General features: G+C 44.8%; 1 protein-coding gene across 5 annotated transcripts in view; it reads right to left on the reverse strand.

The window, feature by feature from the left end:
- RHOT2 (ras homolog family member T2) overlaps window positions 1-17,309 on the reverse strand; it is a 194,727-nt gene extending 177,418 nt beyond the window's left edge. For 2 of the 5 annotated variants that reach the window (XM_070760778.1, XM_070760775.1), the window contains exon 1: window positions 17,194-17,304. In XM_070760778.1, the coding sequence (XP_070616879.1) occupies window positions 17,194-17,230 (37 nt within the window). In that variant the 5' untranslated portion in view covers window positions 17,231-17,304. Of the gene's footprint in view, window positions 1-17,193 lie in introns of all 5 variants that reach the window. The other 3 variants (XM_070760779.1, XM_070760780.1, XM_070760769.1) reach the window with 3 other exon arrangements.
- Between the last annotated feature and the right edge of the window lie 1,218 nt (window positions 17,310-18,527).

An 18,527-nucleotide genomic window follows, 5' to 3' on the forward strand; every position in this document is an offset into this window, starting at 1 on the left:
AGTGTTGTAGAAACATGGGCAAATCTGGAAAGCCCCACAATAGCTCTGGCTGCCTCATTCTGCACAATCTGAAGTTTCCGAACACTTTTCAAAGGTAGCCCCATGTAGAGTGTGTTGCAGTAATCGAACCTCGAGGTGATAAGGGCATGAGCGACTGTGAGCAATGACTCCCTGTCCAGGTAGGGCCGCAACTGGTGCACCAGGCGAACCTGGGCAAACGCCCTCCTCGCCACAGCCGAAAGATGGTGCTCCAATGTTAGCTGTGGATCGAGGAGGACGTCCAAGTTGCGAACCCTCTCTGAGGGGGTCAATAATTCTCCCCCCCCCAGGGTAATGGGACAGACAGATGGAATTCTCCTTGGGAGGCAAAACCCAAAGCCACTCCATCTTGTCCGGGTTGAGTTTGAGCTTGTTGACACCCATCCAGACCCCAACAGCCTCCAGGCACCGGCACACCACTTCCACTGCTTCGTTGACTGGACATGGGGTGGAGATGTATAACTGGGTATCATCACCCCATGCCCTTGGAAGATCTCGCCCAGCGGTTTCATGTAGATATTATATAGCAGGGGGGAGAGGACAGACCCCTGAGGCACCCCACAAGGGAGAGACCTAGAGGTCGACCTGTGACCGCCCACTAATACTGACTGCGACCGACCGGAGAGGTAGGAGGACAACCACTGAAGAACAGTGCCTCCCACTCCTAACCCCTCCAGCCGGCGCAGAAGGATACCATGGTCAATGGTATCAAAAGCCACTGAGATGTCAAGAAGCACCAGGACAGAGGACAAGCCCCTGTGCCGGGCCCGCCAGAGATCATCCATCAATGCAATCAAAGCAGTTTCCGTGCTGTAGCCGGGCCTGAAACCAGACTGCTGAGGGCCTAGATAATCGGCTTCTTCCAAGGACCGCTGGAGTTGGAGCGCCACCACCTTCTCGACAACCTTCCCCATAAAGGGAAGGTTGAAGACTGGACGGTAGTTATTAAGCACAGCTGGGTCCAGGGAAGGCTTCTCGAGGAGGGGGCGCACAAGTGCCTCCTTATAAGGAGCCGGAAAGCACCCCCTCCCCAAGGAGGCATTGACAATCTCCTGGACCCAGCTCCATGTCACCTCTTGGCTGGCCAAAACCAACCAAGAGGGACACAGATCCAGTAAACAGGTGGTGGAACTCACAGCTCCAATGGCCTTGTCCAATTCATCAGGTGTCACCAAGTCAAACTCCTCCCAGACGGATGGACAAAGACATTTAGCCCCAGTCACCTCGACTGACTCATTGTCAGCCGATACTGTTATACAATTGGAGTCGAGGTCCACCCGGATCCGAGCAACTTTATCAGTGAAAAAAGAGTTAAATTCCTCGGCACTGCCCTTCAAGGGCTCCCCAACTCCCCCAATTTAGAAGGGAGCGGGTCACCCTAAACAGAGCGGCCAGGTGGGATTCTGCTGATGCAATCAAGGCAGCATGGTATGCGCATCATGCCGCCTTGAGCGCCACTTTGTAGATCTTAATAAAAGATCTTACAAGTGTTCGATCGGATTCGGACTTACTCTTTCTCCATCGCTTCTCTAGACGTCTCTTCTGGCATTTCAACTCCCGAAGCTTCTCGTTGAACTTATGGTGAAATTTTGTAAGACGAAACAATGTTTCCCATAGGAATCAATGGAAAAGCGATTAATGCGTGCAAGCCCAAAATACACCCCTTTTGCCAGCTGAAGCGCCCGTTTTTGAGCTGCTTGGATTCCCATGAGGCTCTCCTCCATGGGAAACCCCTCCTCCAGACTTCTGTGTTTTTGCGATGCTACAGGGTAATCCCAGCATCGTAAAAACAAGTGCTTCGCTGGCAACGGAAGTCCGGAGGTGGGGTTTCCCAGCGAAGGAAGCATCAGTGAAATCACAGCATTGCAAAACCACCGAAGTCCTCGAAACCCCACCTCCGGACCTCTGTGTTTTTGCAATGCTGCGATTTCAACCCCACCTCTGGACTTCCATTGCCAGCGAAGCGCCTGTTTTTGCGCTGCTGGATTCTCCTGCTGGGATTCCCGTGCAGCATCACAAAAACACGCAAGTCTGGAGGCGGGGTTTTCCATGGAGGGGAGCCTCAGGGGAATCCCAGCAGCGCAAAAATGGGTGCTTCGCTGGCAACGGAAGTCCGGAGGCGGGGCATCCCAGCAGCGGCGGTGGGTTTGTAAGGTGAAAATAGTTTAAGAAGAGGCAAAAAAAATCTTAAACCCCGGGTTTGTATCTCAAAAAGTTTGTATGACAAGGAGTTTGTAAGATGAGGTATCACTGTACTCAGTTGTTTGAATGATTATGAAGAAAAAAAACAAAAAAGATTAGTCAATTATCAAAATACCACAAAACTTTTAAATATAAGTAAATATAAGTATTTAACAATTAATTACTCAGGCTTAATCAGCTTAATCAACTTAATCAAATCAGATATATATAGTAAAAAAGAGAAGGAAGAAAAGAAGAAAATATATATAAAATATAATATATAATGCAATAACAGCAGTAAGAGAAAAATATGTTAGGAATTGGGTGTATACCAGACATGAAGGGACGAAAGGAAAATTAGCAATTCATTCTATTCTTACCTTGTTTCCCCGATAGTAAGACACCCCCGATTGTAAGACGTATCGGGGGCTTCAGGGGGGTCGGCTAATATAAGCCGTACCCAGAAAGTAAGACATATGTCTTACTTTCGGGGAAACACGGGGGTATTGCCGCGGGGGGGGAGCCCGATGACGTCGCTTCCAAGCTCCCCGCGCGCCCCTCGCCTTCCCCTCGCCTCGCCGCCACCTCTTCCCCGGCTTGGCAAAGCGAAGGACGGCGCTGGTCCGAAGCGAGCCGAGCGGGCGGCGGCTTGCAGCGAAGGCGCTCGTCCCAGCAACCGAGTCCTGCCGAGGCTCGGCTGCAAGCGACCAGCGAGGCCGACCAGCTCCGAGGCGAGCGGCCGGAGCTGCGCCCTCCTTCGCCCGCCTCCTTTCCGGCAGGCAGGTGGGGCTGCCCAACTGTCCCGCGGCTGCCCTTCTGGACTCTGGGGAGATGCCTTCGGGAACGCGACCCTTTCAATTTTTTTCCAATGTAAGACATACCCCGAAAGTAAGACGTAGTGGGGCTTTTGGGGGTAAAAAGAAAGTAAGACACTGTCTTACTTTCGGGGAAACACGGTAACAGTAAGCTAAGAAAAAAAGAGAGTACAATAATAAGAAAAGAGGGAAGAAAAACAACTCAATATACTTAAGCTATGTTTTCTGTCCAGTCCTTTTTAATTCCAAAAAATTTGGTTCAGTCCTTTTTTTTTCCTTCCTTTTTTTAGTCCTTAGGTCTCAAGCTTATTTCAAATAGACAGACAGAGTCAAACAATCTTCCATTAACCAAAAGGAATCTTCAGGATCTGTAGTCCAATATAAGAGTTCAGTCTTATTTTTATAAAAGTACCGTATTTTTCGCTCCATAAGACGCAGTTTTTTTCCTCCCAAAGTAGGATGAAAAATCAGCGGCGTCTTATGGAGCGAAGATGCAGGCAGGGAGGGGGGGGGAGGCGCTGGAGCAGAGGGGGGGGGCGTTATACTCAACAAAAGTGTCCCGGACAGCCTCTGTCTCCCATCGCCGTCCAGGGGAGGTCTTCATCTGGAGACCGCCGCCTCTGTCGCCGGAGGAGCGTTAGCGGCTCAGAGCCTTTCCTGGAGCGCTCTGGACGCCCCTCTCGACGGCCCAGCTGCCAAGGCGAAAGCGCTGCCTGTTCGACACCTCCGTCCGATGCTGGCGCCTCTCTCCCTCCCTGCCTGCCGGCCCCTGCGCGCCCCAACCCCCCCCGAACTCTCGCGGAAGGCAGTCCCCGTTCCCCCCCCCCCCGCTTGCCAGCTCTCGCTTTGTTGTTTCTCCGGCGGTTCCGCTTCCAAGCAATCATTTGCCGCTCCCCGCAAGCCCCCTGCCCGAAGCCGCAAGCACGAGATCCTGGGGGGAGGCGGCAGTCCTGCGCTTTGCACTGGGGAGGAGCAGCGGGGAACCAGGGCGGAGCCCTTCTTGACTCTGCCTTCCCCCCCCCCCCCCCGCTGCTGGGAAGTTCTATTTCTAAGGAGCTCCGGGAACCCAGGTGAGGCTTCTCATCTGAAACTTGTGGAAGAAGTTGGGAGAGGTTGGTGAGCAGAGCTCTCCTTGCAGGAGGAAGCCACCCCTCTGTGCTGAGAGGGAAGAAGGAACAATGTTCACCATCTCCCAGGACCACCAAGCCCCCTTCCAACAGCACATGCGAGGCTCCTGGCCTGCCAGCTCTCAGCTTCTCATTTCTGCTTTCCCTCTTTCTCTCTTGCTCTTTCATTCTTTTTTCTTTCTCTTTCTTTCTTTCTTTCTCTTTCTTTCTCTCCTTCCTTCCTTCCATTTCTTTCATTCCCCCTCTCTATTTTTATTTCTCTTTCATTCTCTTTCTCTTTTTCTTTCTTTCTTGCTCTTTTTCTTTCTCTCTTTTACCTTCCCTTCCTCTATTTCTTCTTTTCTTTCTCCTTCCTACCTTCTTCCCTCCCTCCCTTCCTTCAGTCCCTCCTCTCTTACTCTCCCCTTTCATAAGTTTCCTTGCTTCCTTCCTCTGTTCTGTCCCTTCCCCTTTGTTTCTTTCTTTTTTTCTTTCTCTCCCTCCATTTCTTGCTTTCCTTCTCCTTCCTACCTTCTTTCCTCCCTCACTCCCTTCTTTCACTCCTTCCTCTCTTACTCTCCCCTTTCATAAGTTTCCTTGCTTCCTTCCTCTGTTCTGTCCCTTCCCCTTTCTTTCTTTCTTTCTTTTTTTCTTTCTCTCCCTCCATTTCTTGCTTTCCTTCTCCTTCCTACCTTCTTTCCTCCCTCACTCCCTTCTTTCACTCCTTCCTCTCTTACTCTCCCCTTTCATAAGTTTCCTTGCTTCCTTCCTCTGTTCTGTCCCTTCCCCTTTCTTTCTTTCTTTCTTTTTTTCTTTCTCTCCCTCCATTTCTTGCTTTCCTCCCTCCCTCCCTTCTTTCACTCCTTCCTCTCTTACTCTCCCCTTTCATAAGTTTCCTTGCTTCCTTCCTCTGTTCTGTCCCTTCCCCTTTCTTTCTTTCTCTCCCATTTCTTGCTTTCCTTCTCCTTCCTACCTTCTTTCCTCCCTCACTCCCTTCTTTCACTCCTTCCTCTCTTACTCTCCCCTTTCATAAGTTTCCTTGCTTCCTTCCTCTGTTCTGTCCCTTCCCCTTTCTTTCTTTCTTTTTTCTTTCTCTCCCTCCATTTCTTGCTTTCCTTCTCCTTCCTACCTTCTTTCCTCCCTCACTCCCTTCTTTCACTCCTTCCTCTCTTACTCTCCCCTTTCATAAGTTTCCTTGCTTCCTTCCTCTGTTCTGTCCCTTCCCCTTTCTTTCTTTCTTTTTTTCTTTCTCTCCCTCCATTTCTTGCTTTCCTTCTCCTTCCTACCTTCTTTCCTCCCTCACTCCCTTCTTTCACTCCTTCCTCTCTTACTCTCCCCTTTCACACCTTTCCTTGCTTCTTTGCACCCTTCCTCTGTTCCTGTCCCTTCCCTCTTTCCTCCCTTCCTTCCCACCCTCCGTCCATTCATTTACCCATTCCTCTCTTGATCGCCCCTTTTACCCTTCCTTCCACCCTCCCTCCTTCCTTCATAGCTCGCCCTCGCCTTTCTTCCGTTCCTTCCAGATGGGAGTGCCCCCTCAAGACACCCGCCCGACTGCTGGTACCCTGTTTTTTCTCTCCCCTTGTCCTTTCCAGCTCACAAACATGACAACATAAAACACAACATGAATTGTCTGAACTGTCACTACACAGAATCACTCAGTGACAGTTTAACACATTCATGTACATGTATGTGGGGCTGTGCAACTTTAGGGCAACCCCACATACATGTACCGTACATGTAGTGTCCCATACAGCAACCAGCCCCCCCATATTCGAACCCATACAGTACCCAGCCCCCACAATAGTGTCCTATACAGTAGCCAGCCCCCATATTAGTGTCTCATACAGTAGCCAGCCCCCCACAAGTGTCTCATACAGTAGCCAGCCCCCCACAAGTGTCTCATATAGTACCCAGCCCCCATATTAGTGTCCCATACAGTACCCAGCCCCCACAATAGTGCCTTGGGCAGATGGCAGCTCTTGATGACAGTTGTTTCATTACATTTTTGTTGTAGAACACTACCGTAGTCTCCTGCTGCATCCAATTTTACAAAGATGTCAAAGCAGAAAAGGCTAAGCTATAAAATCCCATTTAAACTGGAGGTAGTAAAATACGCCAAAGAACATGGAAACAGGGCAGCTGAAAGACAGTTTGGGCCACCTCCAACTGAAAAAATGATACGGGAATGGAGAAACAGGAGGAAGCACTGCAAAAAGCAGATAAAAGCAAACACACTTTTCGTGGGCATACTGCAAAATGGCCACAGATAGATGTGGAAATGAAAGAGTGGATCATACATCACAGGAACAATGGATTATCAGTCTCCACGAAAATGATAAGATATGAAGCCAAGCGTCTTGCTGCAGAGAAAGGCATTGATGACTTTACTGGATCAGCATCATGGTGCTACAGGTTCATGAGAAGATCTGGCCTTGCTATGCGCACCAAAACTAGAATTGCGCAAAAAATGCCTAAAGAATATGAATCCAAGATTCTGTCTTTCCATAAATTTGTTATTGATGCAAGAAAGAAAAATGGCTTTGAAATAGGGCAGATTGGAAATATGGATGAAGTCCCATTAACCTTTGATGTTCCATCAAACAGGACTGTTGATGTGAAAGGTGCAAAAACTGTAACTGTGAAGACCTCAGGACATGAGAAAACCCATTATACTGTTGTGTTGTCCTGCTGCGCGGATGGCACCAAGTTGCCTCCAATGATAATTTTCAAAAGAAAAACCATGCCGAAAGAGGTGATCCCACGTGGAGTTATTGTCCATGTTCATGAGAAAGGATGGATGGATGAAGGTGGAATGAAAATATGGATAGAAAAAGTGTGGTCCAAACGCCCTGGAGGGCTTCTGAAGAAACCTGCCCTACTAGTACTTGACCAGTTTAGGGCACATATCAGTGACAACACAAAAAAAATCTTTAAATTAGCAAAGACCCATCTAGCTGTCATTCCTGGGGGGCTTACTAGCCAGTTGCAACCTCTGGATGTTTCACTTAACAAGCCATTTAAAGTGTTCATGCGAGAGGAGTGGAACAAGTGGATGGCTGCTGGGAATCATGACCTGACACCCACTGGAAGAATGAAAAGGCCCACCATCACTCAAGTTTGTGAGTGGGTGAAAACGTCATGGCAAGCCGTGAAGGATGAAACAGTTGTAAGTTCCTTCAGGAAATGTGGCATCAGTAATGCCTTGGATGGTTCAGAGGATGATGTCCTTTATGAAGACCCTGACACCAGTGATAGTGAGCCACTGAGCGTGACAAGTTCGGACAGTTGTGAGGAATTTTTGGGATTTCCCAATGACTAGAGACCTTATCTTTTACAGTAATGATGGTTCTTAATGCTGCTGTTGGCTATTGTCCATGTTAAGTTATTCTGTTATTGTAATAAATATTTTAGCCCACTTTTTGGCTCAAAATATTTTTTTTCTATTTTCCTCCTCTAAAATCTAGGTGCGTCTTATCAGCAGGTGCGTCTTATAGAGCGAAAAATACGGTAATCCAATAATCATATTTTCATATTGTCCAATATAATTCAAATACGGTTTAATTTCACACAAATTAATCCTCTACAGTCCGGTCTTTACTCCAGCAACATAAATCCAATTACGATATCCAATTAGAATCACCAAAGATCAGTTCTCCAAATCAAATCTTCTGTTCCACTGTATTTATTGTAGCCCTTCCTTGTCATTTTACTTCACATTACAAACTTCTTTCGCACTGTCTCTTTAAGGCCAAAGTAACTTCAACAACGTATGTCCGGAAAAAACAACAACAGCCAATCCAGATTTTTATTTAGTTTAATTTATCAAAATTCAAATCCTACTCCCCTAGATCTTGTATGAAAAAAATATTCTCTGTTCTGTTCTCTCCGGGGATAGGATTACTGAAAAAAAAATGAAGCAATTTAAACAGTTCCTTTGTTCTTGCAGTGTGATTGTAAAAGAAAAGCAAGTTCCGGTTAGTAATTTTCCACTCGTATGGGCTATCACTTCGCCTGAGAACAAGGACAGAAACACCAGCCTGAAGATGATGAGTGGGACCTCGTCGAAACGTCACCAGAAATTTCCAAATCCTACACGGGAAGAAACCCGAATATACCAAGACCGTCATACCTATACCCGTGAAAATCTACAAAAACACATATATATACATACATACATACATACATACATATATATATACATATATATGTATATATATATGACGGTCTTGGTATATTCGGGTTTCTTCCCGTGTAGGATTTATAACCTGAATATACCAAGACTGTCATACCTGTACCCGTGAAAATCTACGAAAACAAATATATATATATACAAGGCAGAAGCTGCCGGATCAAATCCCAGTAAGGGTGTGGCTAGCTGATGAGGCCAGAACAAGGCCGAAATGGTGCCATCCCAGTCTCCCTTAATTTTAAAATTTCAGCAAAAAACATGTGATACAAAAAACATGTGATACATATATGATGGATATATATCAGCAGTGTAAGCCATAATGCCACATGAAGGATCCTGCTATCCATATTATTTTGCGAAGAGCCTTTTAGAATAATTTTGTAAGATATCCTCTGCCCAAGGTAGTGCAGTTTCCTCGGACGAAGAAGGTGGGGGTGACTTGGAAGAGGGGGGCTTGGCACACAGCCCAGGAAGCCAATCTCCATTATCTTTGGTTGATTCGGATGAGGAAGTGTTAGACCCATGCAGGCACAGACTTATGCATAGAAGAGACCAACTGAGGAAATATTACAGGAGATAAGAGAGGCCACCTGTGTTTGGGTGGGACTCCAGTAATTAGAGCTGCTGATATAAATAGCAGCATGCTGGCTTGGGCTGTTGTGGAAGATTATCTGATCGTTGTTCTTCAAGACTGTGCCTTGCTGTTTCCAGATTTTTTTTATTTTTCACGAGTTTGAAACCAAAGCAGAGCAAAGTGTGTGTGTTTCACTTCGTGGAAGAAGGAGGGCTGTGACATTTCTTCACAGAAGCTAGCTAAGTACTTAAGGACTGATTAAGGGGATTGTACAGACTAACAGGTTGTTTTGGGACGAGTGCTCTTTGCAATACAAAAAGGGTGTTTTGTTTCTTTTGAATTTTTGTGATAAAGAACATTGTTTTTGAACTTTCAAGTGTGTGTGTGTCTGAAATTTGTACCCTTGAATTTTCGGGAGACTCATGCCATAGAGCCCAGCAGAACAAAGAGGAACTGAAAAATAAACAGAAAGAGACATCTTGGACTTGAACTTTATCTGAACTTGAAAAGGGTGAGAAAGATATAATCTGTTTTGAAAAATTTTGGCTTCTGGATGATATAAAGCAGGGGTCCCCAACCACCGGGCCGCGGACCAGTACCGGGCCGCGGGGCATGTTGCACCGGTCCGTGGAGTCAGCAGCTGCCGGCCCTCATGCCGCCACCCCCTCCCTCCAGCGCTTCGCCTCCCGCCGGGCAAGAGGCCTCGGGAGGCAGGTTCTGCCGGCCACAGGACGATGGACGGGACAGAGGGGCGGGAAGGACCGAGAGGCTCAAGCCTCTTTTGGCTTCTGCCGCGGGGCGCTTTTGCGTTTTTGGCTGGGGGGGAGGCAGGAGGGCCAGCCTGACCCCCTGTCTCCAGCGTTTAGCCCCCGCTGGGCAAGAGGGCTTGGGAGGCAGGTTCTGCCGGCCACAGGGCGATGGCGGGAAAGAGGGGCGGGGAGGACCAGCAGCCCCATGCTTAATCCCGCCCCCAACCACACCCCTTTCCGCCCCCACCGGGCCATAGAAAAATTGTCTTGCTGAAACTGGTCCCTGGTGGAAAAAACGTTGGGGACCACTGATATAAAGGTTAATTTTTGATATATTAATTTTGCAAAAGATGGAAGATATAAGATATTTGTTCAAAGATATACTTAAACATATCCAAGAATGGAAAGAAGAAAATAGAAATGACAACACCTTTTTTTACATTGAAAGTTTCCATCAAGATTGTAGCAAAATTGAAAGAGAAGAAGAGGAGTCTTCAACTGCTGGAATTGAATGAGCAATAGAGAAATGGAAATAGAAAAGGATCATCAGAGGGGCATTCTCAAAGGAAAGTGATTAAAGGACACAACATTAATGAAACAGTTGTTTTTAGAAATAAATTAGAAAATGGTTTGATTGAAGAAGGGGTTGATGGTCATATTTTTGATGACTTAAGCACTACGTTAAGCACTAAGAAAATGAAGAATAGATATGACCAGACACCCCGGAAATGACTGTAGACCTGTAGGTCAGCAGTTCAAATCACATCACCGTCTCAATGTTGAGTCAGCCTTCCATCCTTCCGAGGTGGGTAAAATGAGGACCCGGATTGTAGGGGCAATATGCTGGCTCTGTTAAAAAGTGCTATTGCTAACATGTTGTAAGCCGCCCTGAATCTAAGGAGAAGGGCTGCATAAAAAAAACCCACAAATAAATAAATAAAATTTGGTTAATTTTTATATTGTTATAATATTGTTATAATAACAGAGTTTGGTTTTTGGTTTTGTTTATTTTTATTTTTTTATTTTTCTCTTTTTCCCTTCTTTTTTTGAATAACTATTTCTCTTTTTTATTGTTTGTAGTTGATAAAGTCTTTTTTTTGTAAGGGTTTTGGAGAATAAAGAAGGAGGACTAGGCACCATGGCATATGTGAAATACTAAAGGAGAAGGATATTAATTTAATAAGGTTTAAAGGAAATTAAGTTTGTATTCAATTAGATGAAAATTAGGTATCTAGATGACAAATTAGAGGTCAAGGTTGGGGGGGTTGGATTGACACTGGAAGTAATTAATTGGGAACCAATAAATTTTTAGGAGATTAATTATAAACAGTGTACTAACTCGATACTGTTTTTATTATAATATTAAAATATTCTAAAATGTATTGAAGAAGCTTGTATGGAGAAAAATAAAAAAAATTACCCCACCCCCCAAAATAAATTTAAAAATAATAATAAAGAGAATCCTGAAGAAAAGGTAGAAGAACATATGGAAAATAGTTAACATAGAATGCTGGCTTTCTCAAAAGACACCTTACAAAATAATACTATAGAGGGATATAGCATTGCTTCCAGCTGTACGGATTCAGCTCCAGTGATCTTAGAAGCCGATGTCTTAGAAGAACTTGAACGATTAAAGATAAATAAGGCAATGGGTCCAGATGGCATCCACCCCAGAGTTCTTAAAGAACTCAGATCTGTCATTGCTACCCCCCTGACTGATTTGTTTAACCAATCCTTGTTAACAGGAGAAGTTCCTGAGGATTGGAGAATGGCCAGTGTTGTGCCTATTCACAAGAAGGGCAGTAGAGAAGAAGCTGGTAACTACAGGCCAGTTAGCTTGACATCAGTTGTAGTTAAAATGATGGAGACTCTACTCAAAAAGAGAATAAATCAGCACCTAAAAAACAATAACTTATTAGACCCAAATCAACATGGCTTTACTGAAGGCAAATCATGTCAGACTAATCTCATTGATTTCTTTGACTATGTCACAAAGGTGTTGGATGAAGGTGGTGCCGTGGATATTGCCTACCTGGACTTCAGCAAAGCCTTTGATACGGTTCCACATAAAGAGCTGATAGATAAATTAGTGAAGATTGGACTTAATCCCTGGATAGTTCAATGGATTTGCAGCTGGCTGAAGCATAGACATCAGAGAGTTATTGTTAATGGCGAGTATTCTTAGCAGAGTCAGGTTACAAACGGTGTGCCACAAGGATCTGTTCTGGGTCCTATTCTTTTTAATATATTTGTGAGTGACATAGGGGAAGGTTTGCCTATTTGCCGATGACTCTAAAGTGTGCAATAGGGTTGATATTCCTGGAGGCGTCTGTAATATGGTAAATGATTTAGCTTTACTAGATAAATGGTCTAAGCAATGGAAACTGCAGTTTAATGTTTCCAAATGTAAAATAATGCACTTGGGGAAAAGGAATCCTCAATCTGAGTATTGTATTGGCAGTTCAGTGTTGGCAAATACTTCAAAAGAAAAGGATTTAGGGGTAGTGATTTCTGACAGTCTCAAAATGGGTGAACAGTGCAGTCAGGCGGTAGGGAAAGCAAGTAGGATGCTTGGCTGCATAGCTAGAGGTATAACAAGCAGGAAGAGGGAGATTATGATCCCACTATATAGAATGCTGGTGAGACCACATTTGGAATACTGTGTTCAGTTCTGGAGACCTCACCTACAAAAAGATATTGACAAAATTGAACGGGTCCAAAGACGGGCTACAAGAATGGTGGAAGGTCTTAAGCATAAAACGTATCAGGAAAGACTTAATGAACTCAATCTGTATAGTCTGGAGGACAGAAGGAAAAGGGGGGACATGATCGAAACATTTAAATATATTAAAGGGTTAAATAAGGTCCAGGAGGGAAGTGTTTTTAATAGGAAAGTGAACACAAGAACAAGGGGACACAATCTGAAGTTAGTTGGGGGAAAGATCAAAAGCAACATGAGAAAATATTATTTTACTGAAAGAGTAGTAGATCCTTGGAACAAACTTCCAGCAGATGTGGTAGATAAATCCACAGTAACTGAATTTAAACATGCCTGGGATAAACATATATCCATCCTAAGATAAAATACAGAAAATAGTATAAGGGCAGACTAGATGGACCATGAGGTCTTTTTCTGCCGTCAGACTTCTATGTTTCTATGTTTCTAGAATGTTACTGAATGTAATTCTGCAAAAGGCAAAATATATTAATCAGATAGTTAGACAGACAGACAGAATAAGAAAGAAGTGAAGCACAAAATACAAAGATCTTCACATAGAAGTAGAATGACCTTGGTAAAAGAAAGGAACTACCAATAGTGGTTAGGCACCTTGGGTGCAATCCCAACCCATCTGGAGCACCAACTGAATACCACCAACACTGACAAAATCCCAATTAGTCAACTACAGAAGGTGGGCTTGACTTGCAACAGCTTACATCCCAGGACAATACTTTTAATGCCTTAAAACAGCATCTGTCTTAAACCAGGCCCTTGGAAAGGACTCAACCAGGGGAGGAGGGGAGAATAAAAATGTCAACTCCATTCTGAACATCTGGATGACTATACAATCCTGTTATCAAATGTATATTTGTCTACAGAGTCTACGGAGAGGGGCAGCATTCAAATCAATTCAAATCAAATCAAATCAATAAATATGCTGCCTGACTTCCAACAACACTGGACAGCTCACAATCATTACAAAAATACACAAGGGAAGCCCAGAAAATAATGCACCACATTTTTTCAACAATTATTTATAGAACACAATGAAACTTACGCGTAAGAAAGAATGACGTTTTGTCTACACTCCCTATTTTTTCACGTAATCTCCGTTCTGTTCTATGGCCCTCCTCCAGCGAGACACAAGGGTGTGTATGCCCTGTTGGTACCCCTCCTTGTTCTAATGGCCTCACCCTCTGTTCTTCTGTTCTGTTTTTCTAATGGCCTCCCCCTCTGTGCCCAGAGACTAACCGTACTTCTGTCGACTGCAGATTCTCCATAAACTGTACACAAATGTTTGTGAATGTTCCCAACAGTTTCCACAGTGAGAAATTCAATGACAAAACGCTGCTTGTAACGTACATCACTTACAGACACCATTTCAAAACATGACTGAAGCTATGCTATCTGTCTGAAGAAGCATAAAATTTACACACGCACTCCTGACAATTCAAATAATATATACCTAAAGTTTCATATTTGTACCATTACTGTAGGCCAGTGATGGCAAACCTTTTTACCCTCGGATGCTGAAAAAGCGTGCACATGGGCTATCATACCTGCGTGAGTGCCCACACCTGTAATTCAATGTCTGGGGAGGGTGAAAACAGCATCACTCACCACCACCCCCGGAGGCTCCCTGGAGGCCGGAAATGACCTGTTCCCCAACTTCTAGTGGGCCCAGTAAGCTCGTGTTTCACCCTCCCCAGCCTCCAAAGGCTTCCCTGGAGCCGGGGGAGGGTAAAAACGCCCTCCCCCATCCCCCTGGAGGCTCTGTGTCAGCCAAAAATGCCCCCCCGCCCAAGCCTCTGTGTCAGCCAAAAATCAGCTGGCTGGCACACACATGCACATTGGAGCTGAGGGCACCCGTGAAATAGGTTTGCCAACACTGCTGTAGGCTGAGGGGGGAAAATGTGGTGCATTACATTCTGGGCAACTCTCATATATAACTAGGAACATAACTTAAAAGATAAGACGTGAGGTGGCAAGTGTGATAGAGCAAGGGGTGGTCTCCCTCACCAAAGGCCTGGGTGAAGAAGCAGGACTGTCAAGGTTCCAGATAACATCCGAACTATATCAGACTCTGAGTCAAAACGCTGCCTCTGTTAAAAAGTGCTATTGCTAACATGTTGTAAACTGCCCTGAATCTAAGAAGGGTGGCATTAAAAAAAAATTGAATAAAGGGGCGTACATAAGTGCACTGGTGTGCCTTTTGTCCCTTGTCCAATTGTCTTTCCTTTCTTTCACCTATCATATATATTGTCTTCCTTTCATATATCCTCCTCTAAGTTCACTTTTACCCTTGTATATATTACCACATGTCTATTTTTCTTCCTATGTATTTGTGTATTGGACAAATGAATAAATAAATAAATAAAATAAAAATAAATAAATAAATAAAATATTCCCCAAATCTCCAATTTATTCCTGGAGCAATCCTGGCACCTACATAGGGAAACCTGAATCTGAGTTTCCTACTCAGTGGAAAGTTCACATCACTTGTCCCCCACCCATAATCTGGCCAGCGCTTCCTTCTCTTCTGGTCCCAGTGGGTGAGCATCAGGTGTTCTTGAATCACTCGAAAGAATGCTTTCTGACTGCATCTGTTCCCTTCTGAAATCCCCTCTCCCAAGTTTCCATAAACATCAGGTCTTCAATAAATAATGTGGCAAGCCGTTAATTTATCACCAACATCTGCAACGGCTTGACAAGGACTTTATGTCTCTTTTGAGCAGCAAAAATGGGGAAGCCATCTGCATCTTGAGGGATGGTTCTGACAGGTTCTGGAGAGCTGGTAGTGGGAATTTTGAGTAGTTCGGAAAACCAGCAAATACCACCTCAGAATGGGGTGGAAATGGAGATATTGTAATATCTTTCCCCTGGAGTGGGGAGGGTATGGGGATTTGGCAGTATCCTTTCCCTGCCATGCCCACCAAGCCATGCCCACAGAACTAATAGTAAAAAAAAGAAGAAGAGGATTTTGGTTTTGGTCATGGCATCAGACCAGAATACCTCCGAGACCGCCTTCTGCTGCACAAATCCCAGCGGCCGACTAGGTCCCACAGAGTTGGCCTTCTCCGGGTCCCGTCGACTAAGCAATGTCGTCTGGCGAAACCCAGGGGAAGAGCCTTCTCTGTGGCGGCCCTGGCCCTCTGGAACCAACTCCCCCCAGAGATTAGGATTGCCCCCACCCTCCTCACTTTTTGTAAGTCATTAAAAACTCATCTCTGCCGCCAGGCATGGGGAAATTAACACACACCCCAACTGTCAAAGTTGGTGTATGGTTTGATTGGATTGTGTGATTATTTTATTATAAGGGGTTTAAATTGTATTTTTAAAAATTGGATTTGTACAGTTTATGTTGTTGTGAGCCGCCCCGAGTCTTCGGAGAGGGGCGGCATACAAATCTAATAAATTATTATTATTATTATTATTATTATTATTATTATTATTATTTACCACTGATGGGAGGGGGCATCTCTGCCTATCAAGTTCTATGAGGCAATCATCTCAAGACTATTAAACTACCAAGCTCTTATTTGTCCCATTTCTACTTCCCTACCTTGCCTTCCAGATAGATGTACCCAAAACACAGATAGAGAATACCTATCCTTTCTAGAGGTTGTCCTTAACATCTGACCATAACTGAGCCCAACATTAGGTTGCTAAGTGAGTTTTGCCCCATTTTACAACATGCCTTGCCACTTTTGTTAAATAAATCACTGCAGTTGTTATTAACAGTGTTGTTAAAAGAAATCTGGTTTCCCCATTGACTCTGTTTGTCAGAAGGTCACAAAAGGGGACACTACAGTCCTCATAAACGTGAGCCAGTTGTCAAGCATCCAAATGTAAATCACGTGACTATGGGGAATGTGGATATAAAAAAATGGTCATGAGTCACTTTTTTTAGTGCTGTTGAGTAGTCTCTAAAGAAACCGTTGTAAATCAGGGACTGCCTGTATTATAAAAGAATAAGAATAGAAAATAAAATAGGACAGAATAGAAAAGAATAGAACTGGAATAGAACAGAATAGTTAGAGTAAAATAGAATACAAAATAGAACAGAAAATAGAATAGAATACGGAATGAAAATGGAAATAGAATCTGGCTGGGATCTTTGAGGTCTTCCAGCCCAGCCCCCTGCTCAAGCAGGAGAACCTATACTATTTCAGACAACTGACTTAATCTCTTATTTAAAAACCTCCTGTGATGAGGAGCCCACTAAGCCAATCCTATGTTTGTGGCAGGACTTTGCTATACTGAAACACCCTCAGCCACCCAGAACCCCAATGCATGGCATTATTTAACCCAAAGCACCTCAGGAGGGCAGATGCTAAAGGGAGACGAGATGGTTCTACCTGGCAGGTACCTGAATTTGCACCTGGAGGCAAACCGGCCCACCCGCCATCCCCTGAAACTGCGGGGATGAGACAGGATGTAGGCACACTCAGGTATGCCCAACCAGTGCAGCAGGATAAGCAGAGGTGGTTTCAGGTAGTCTCCAAGGGCTGGCCCCAGGTGCAGAGCATTGCAGTAGTCAAGCCAAGTTGGAGGCTAACCAAAGCAAGCAAGGGCCAGTCAGGGCCGCCACCACCACCATCCTCCTCCTCCTTGGAATGCAACTCCCCCACTCTGCTCTGCAACTCTTCCAAGGTCATTCCCAGGCCTCCTGACTCCACCCACAACGCCCTAGTTCCGCCCAGACCTCCGGGCCCCGCTCCGTTTTCACCAAGCTGCTACAAGGCTCCCCCCCTTCTCCCCCCCCCCCCGGGACGCCCCGATCCGGGCAGGCCTGCCTGCTCTCTTCCCAGCTCTTACCTTCCCCCAGGAGGAGGATGCGCACGTCCCGCCTCATCCCCGCGGCTTCGGAGAGGTTGCAGCGGTTGCCGCTCGGCCAGGCGCTTCCCACCCTGCTCCGCGCTGCTGCGGGCCGCCGTCTCGCTTCCGCTTCCGGCTTCTCGAACCGCCCCTCCTACGTATTTGCTTGGAGCGCCCTCTGCGGCAGGATGTTCAAACGGCATGCTTGGTTTTTTTGGTTTAGCAAAACGAAATGGGTTTCTGGGTTGAATCTCAATCTGATTCAGAATAGAGTTGGAAGGGATCGTAGATGACTTCTAATCCAGCCCCTCTGCTCAAGCAGCAGATTCCATTCCATTCCAGACAACTGGCTATCTAATCTAAAAAAGTGCTATTGCTAATATGTTGTAAAGCCCTGAGTCTAAGGAGAAGGGCGGCATAAAATTCGAATCTATCAATCAATCAATAATCTCTTTTGAAATAAATCCTCTAGCGATGGAGCATCTACAATTTCTGGATGTGACCCATTCCACTGACCACTCAAATCCATCAATCAGAATAGAGCTGGAAGCTTAGAGGTCTCCTAGTCCAACCCCCTGCTCAAGCAGGAGATTTTATAAACAGCCCTCAGCCGCTTGGCAGCTGACTCATACTTATCGCCATTGCTGTGTCCTGGGGTTTGGGGTCCCCTTTTGGGACCTTTTGAGTGAAGGAAGAAGCCAGATTCACTTCATGACCACATTACCCACTTTAACAACTGCAGGGTTTCACTTAACTGTGGCAACAAAGATTGTAAAATGGGGCAAGGAATTTGTCTTTGGTGCTTATGCTGTCAGTGTACATAAAAGGTATATTTGTCAAGAATCATGAGGTACAACACTTAATGATTGTCATAGGGTACAAATAAGAAATTGGGAAAATTATTTATTTTATTTATTTGTTTATTTGTTTATTTTATTTTATTATTTTATTTAAATTTTTTAATTTAATTTAATTTTATATTTTATTTTATTATTTTATTTATTTTATTATTTTATTCTATTCTATCCTATCCCATCGCATCGCATCGCATCCCATCTTATTTTATTTTATTTTATTTTATTGATTGGATTAGTATGCCGCCCTTCTAATATAAATAGTAAGGATACAAGCAACAAGTTACAGTCATACAGTCATAAATGGGAGGAGATGGCTGATGGGAACAATGAGAAGATTAATTGTAGTGCAGACTGAGTAGATAATCTGACTGAGTGGGGGGAATTATTTGTTTAGCAGAGTGGTGGCATTTGGGGAAAAACTGTCCTCGTGTCTAGTTGTCTTGGTGTGCAGTGCTCTGTAGCGACGTTTTGAGGGGA

Source organism: Erythrolamprus reginae, chromosome 9 (genome assembly GCF_031021105.1).
Source record: "Erythrolamprus reginae isolate rEryReg1 chromosome 9, rEryReg1.hap1, whole genome shotgun sequence".
Classification (NCBI taxonomy): Eukaryota; Metazoa; Chordata; class Lepidosauria; order Squamata; family Dipsadidae; genus Erythrolamprus; species Erythrolamprus reginae.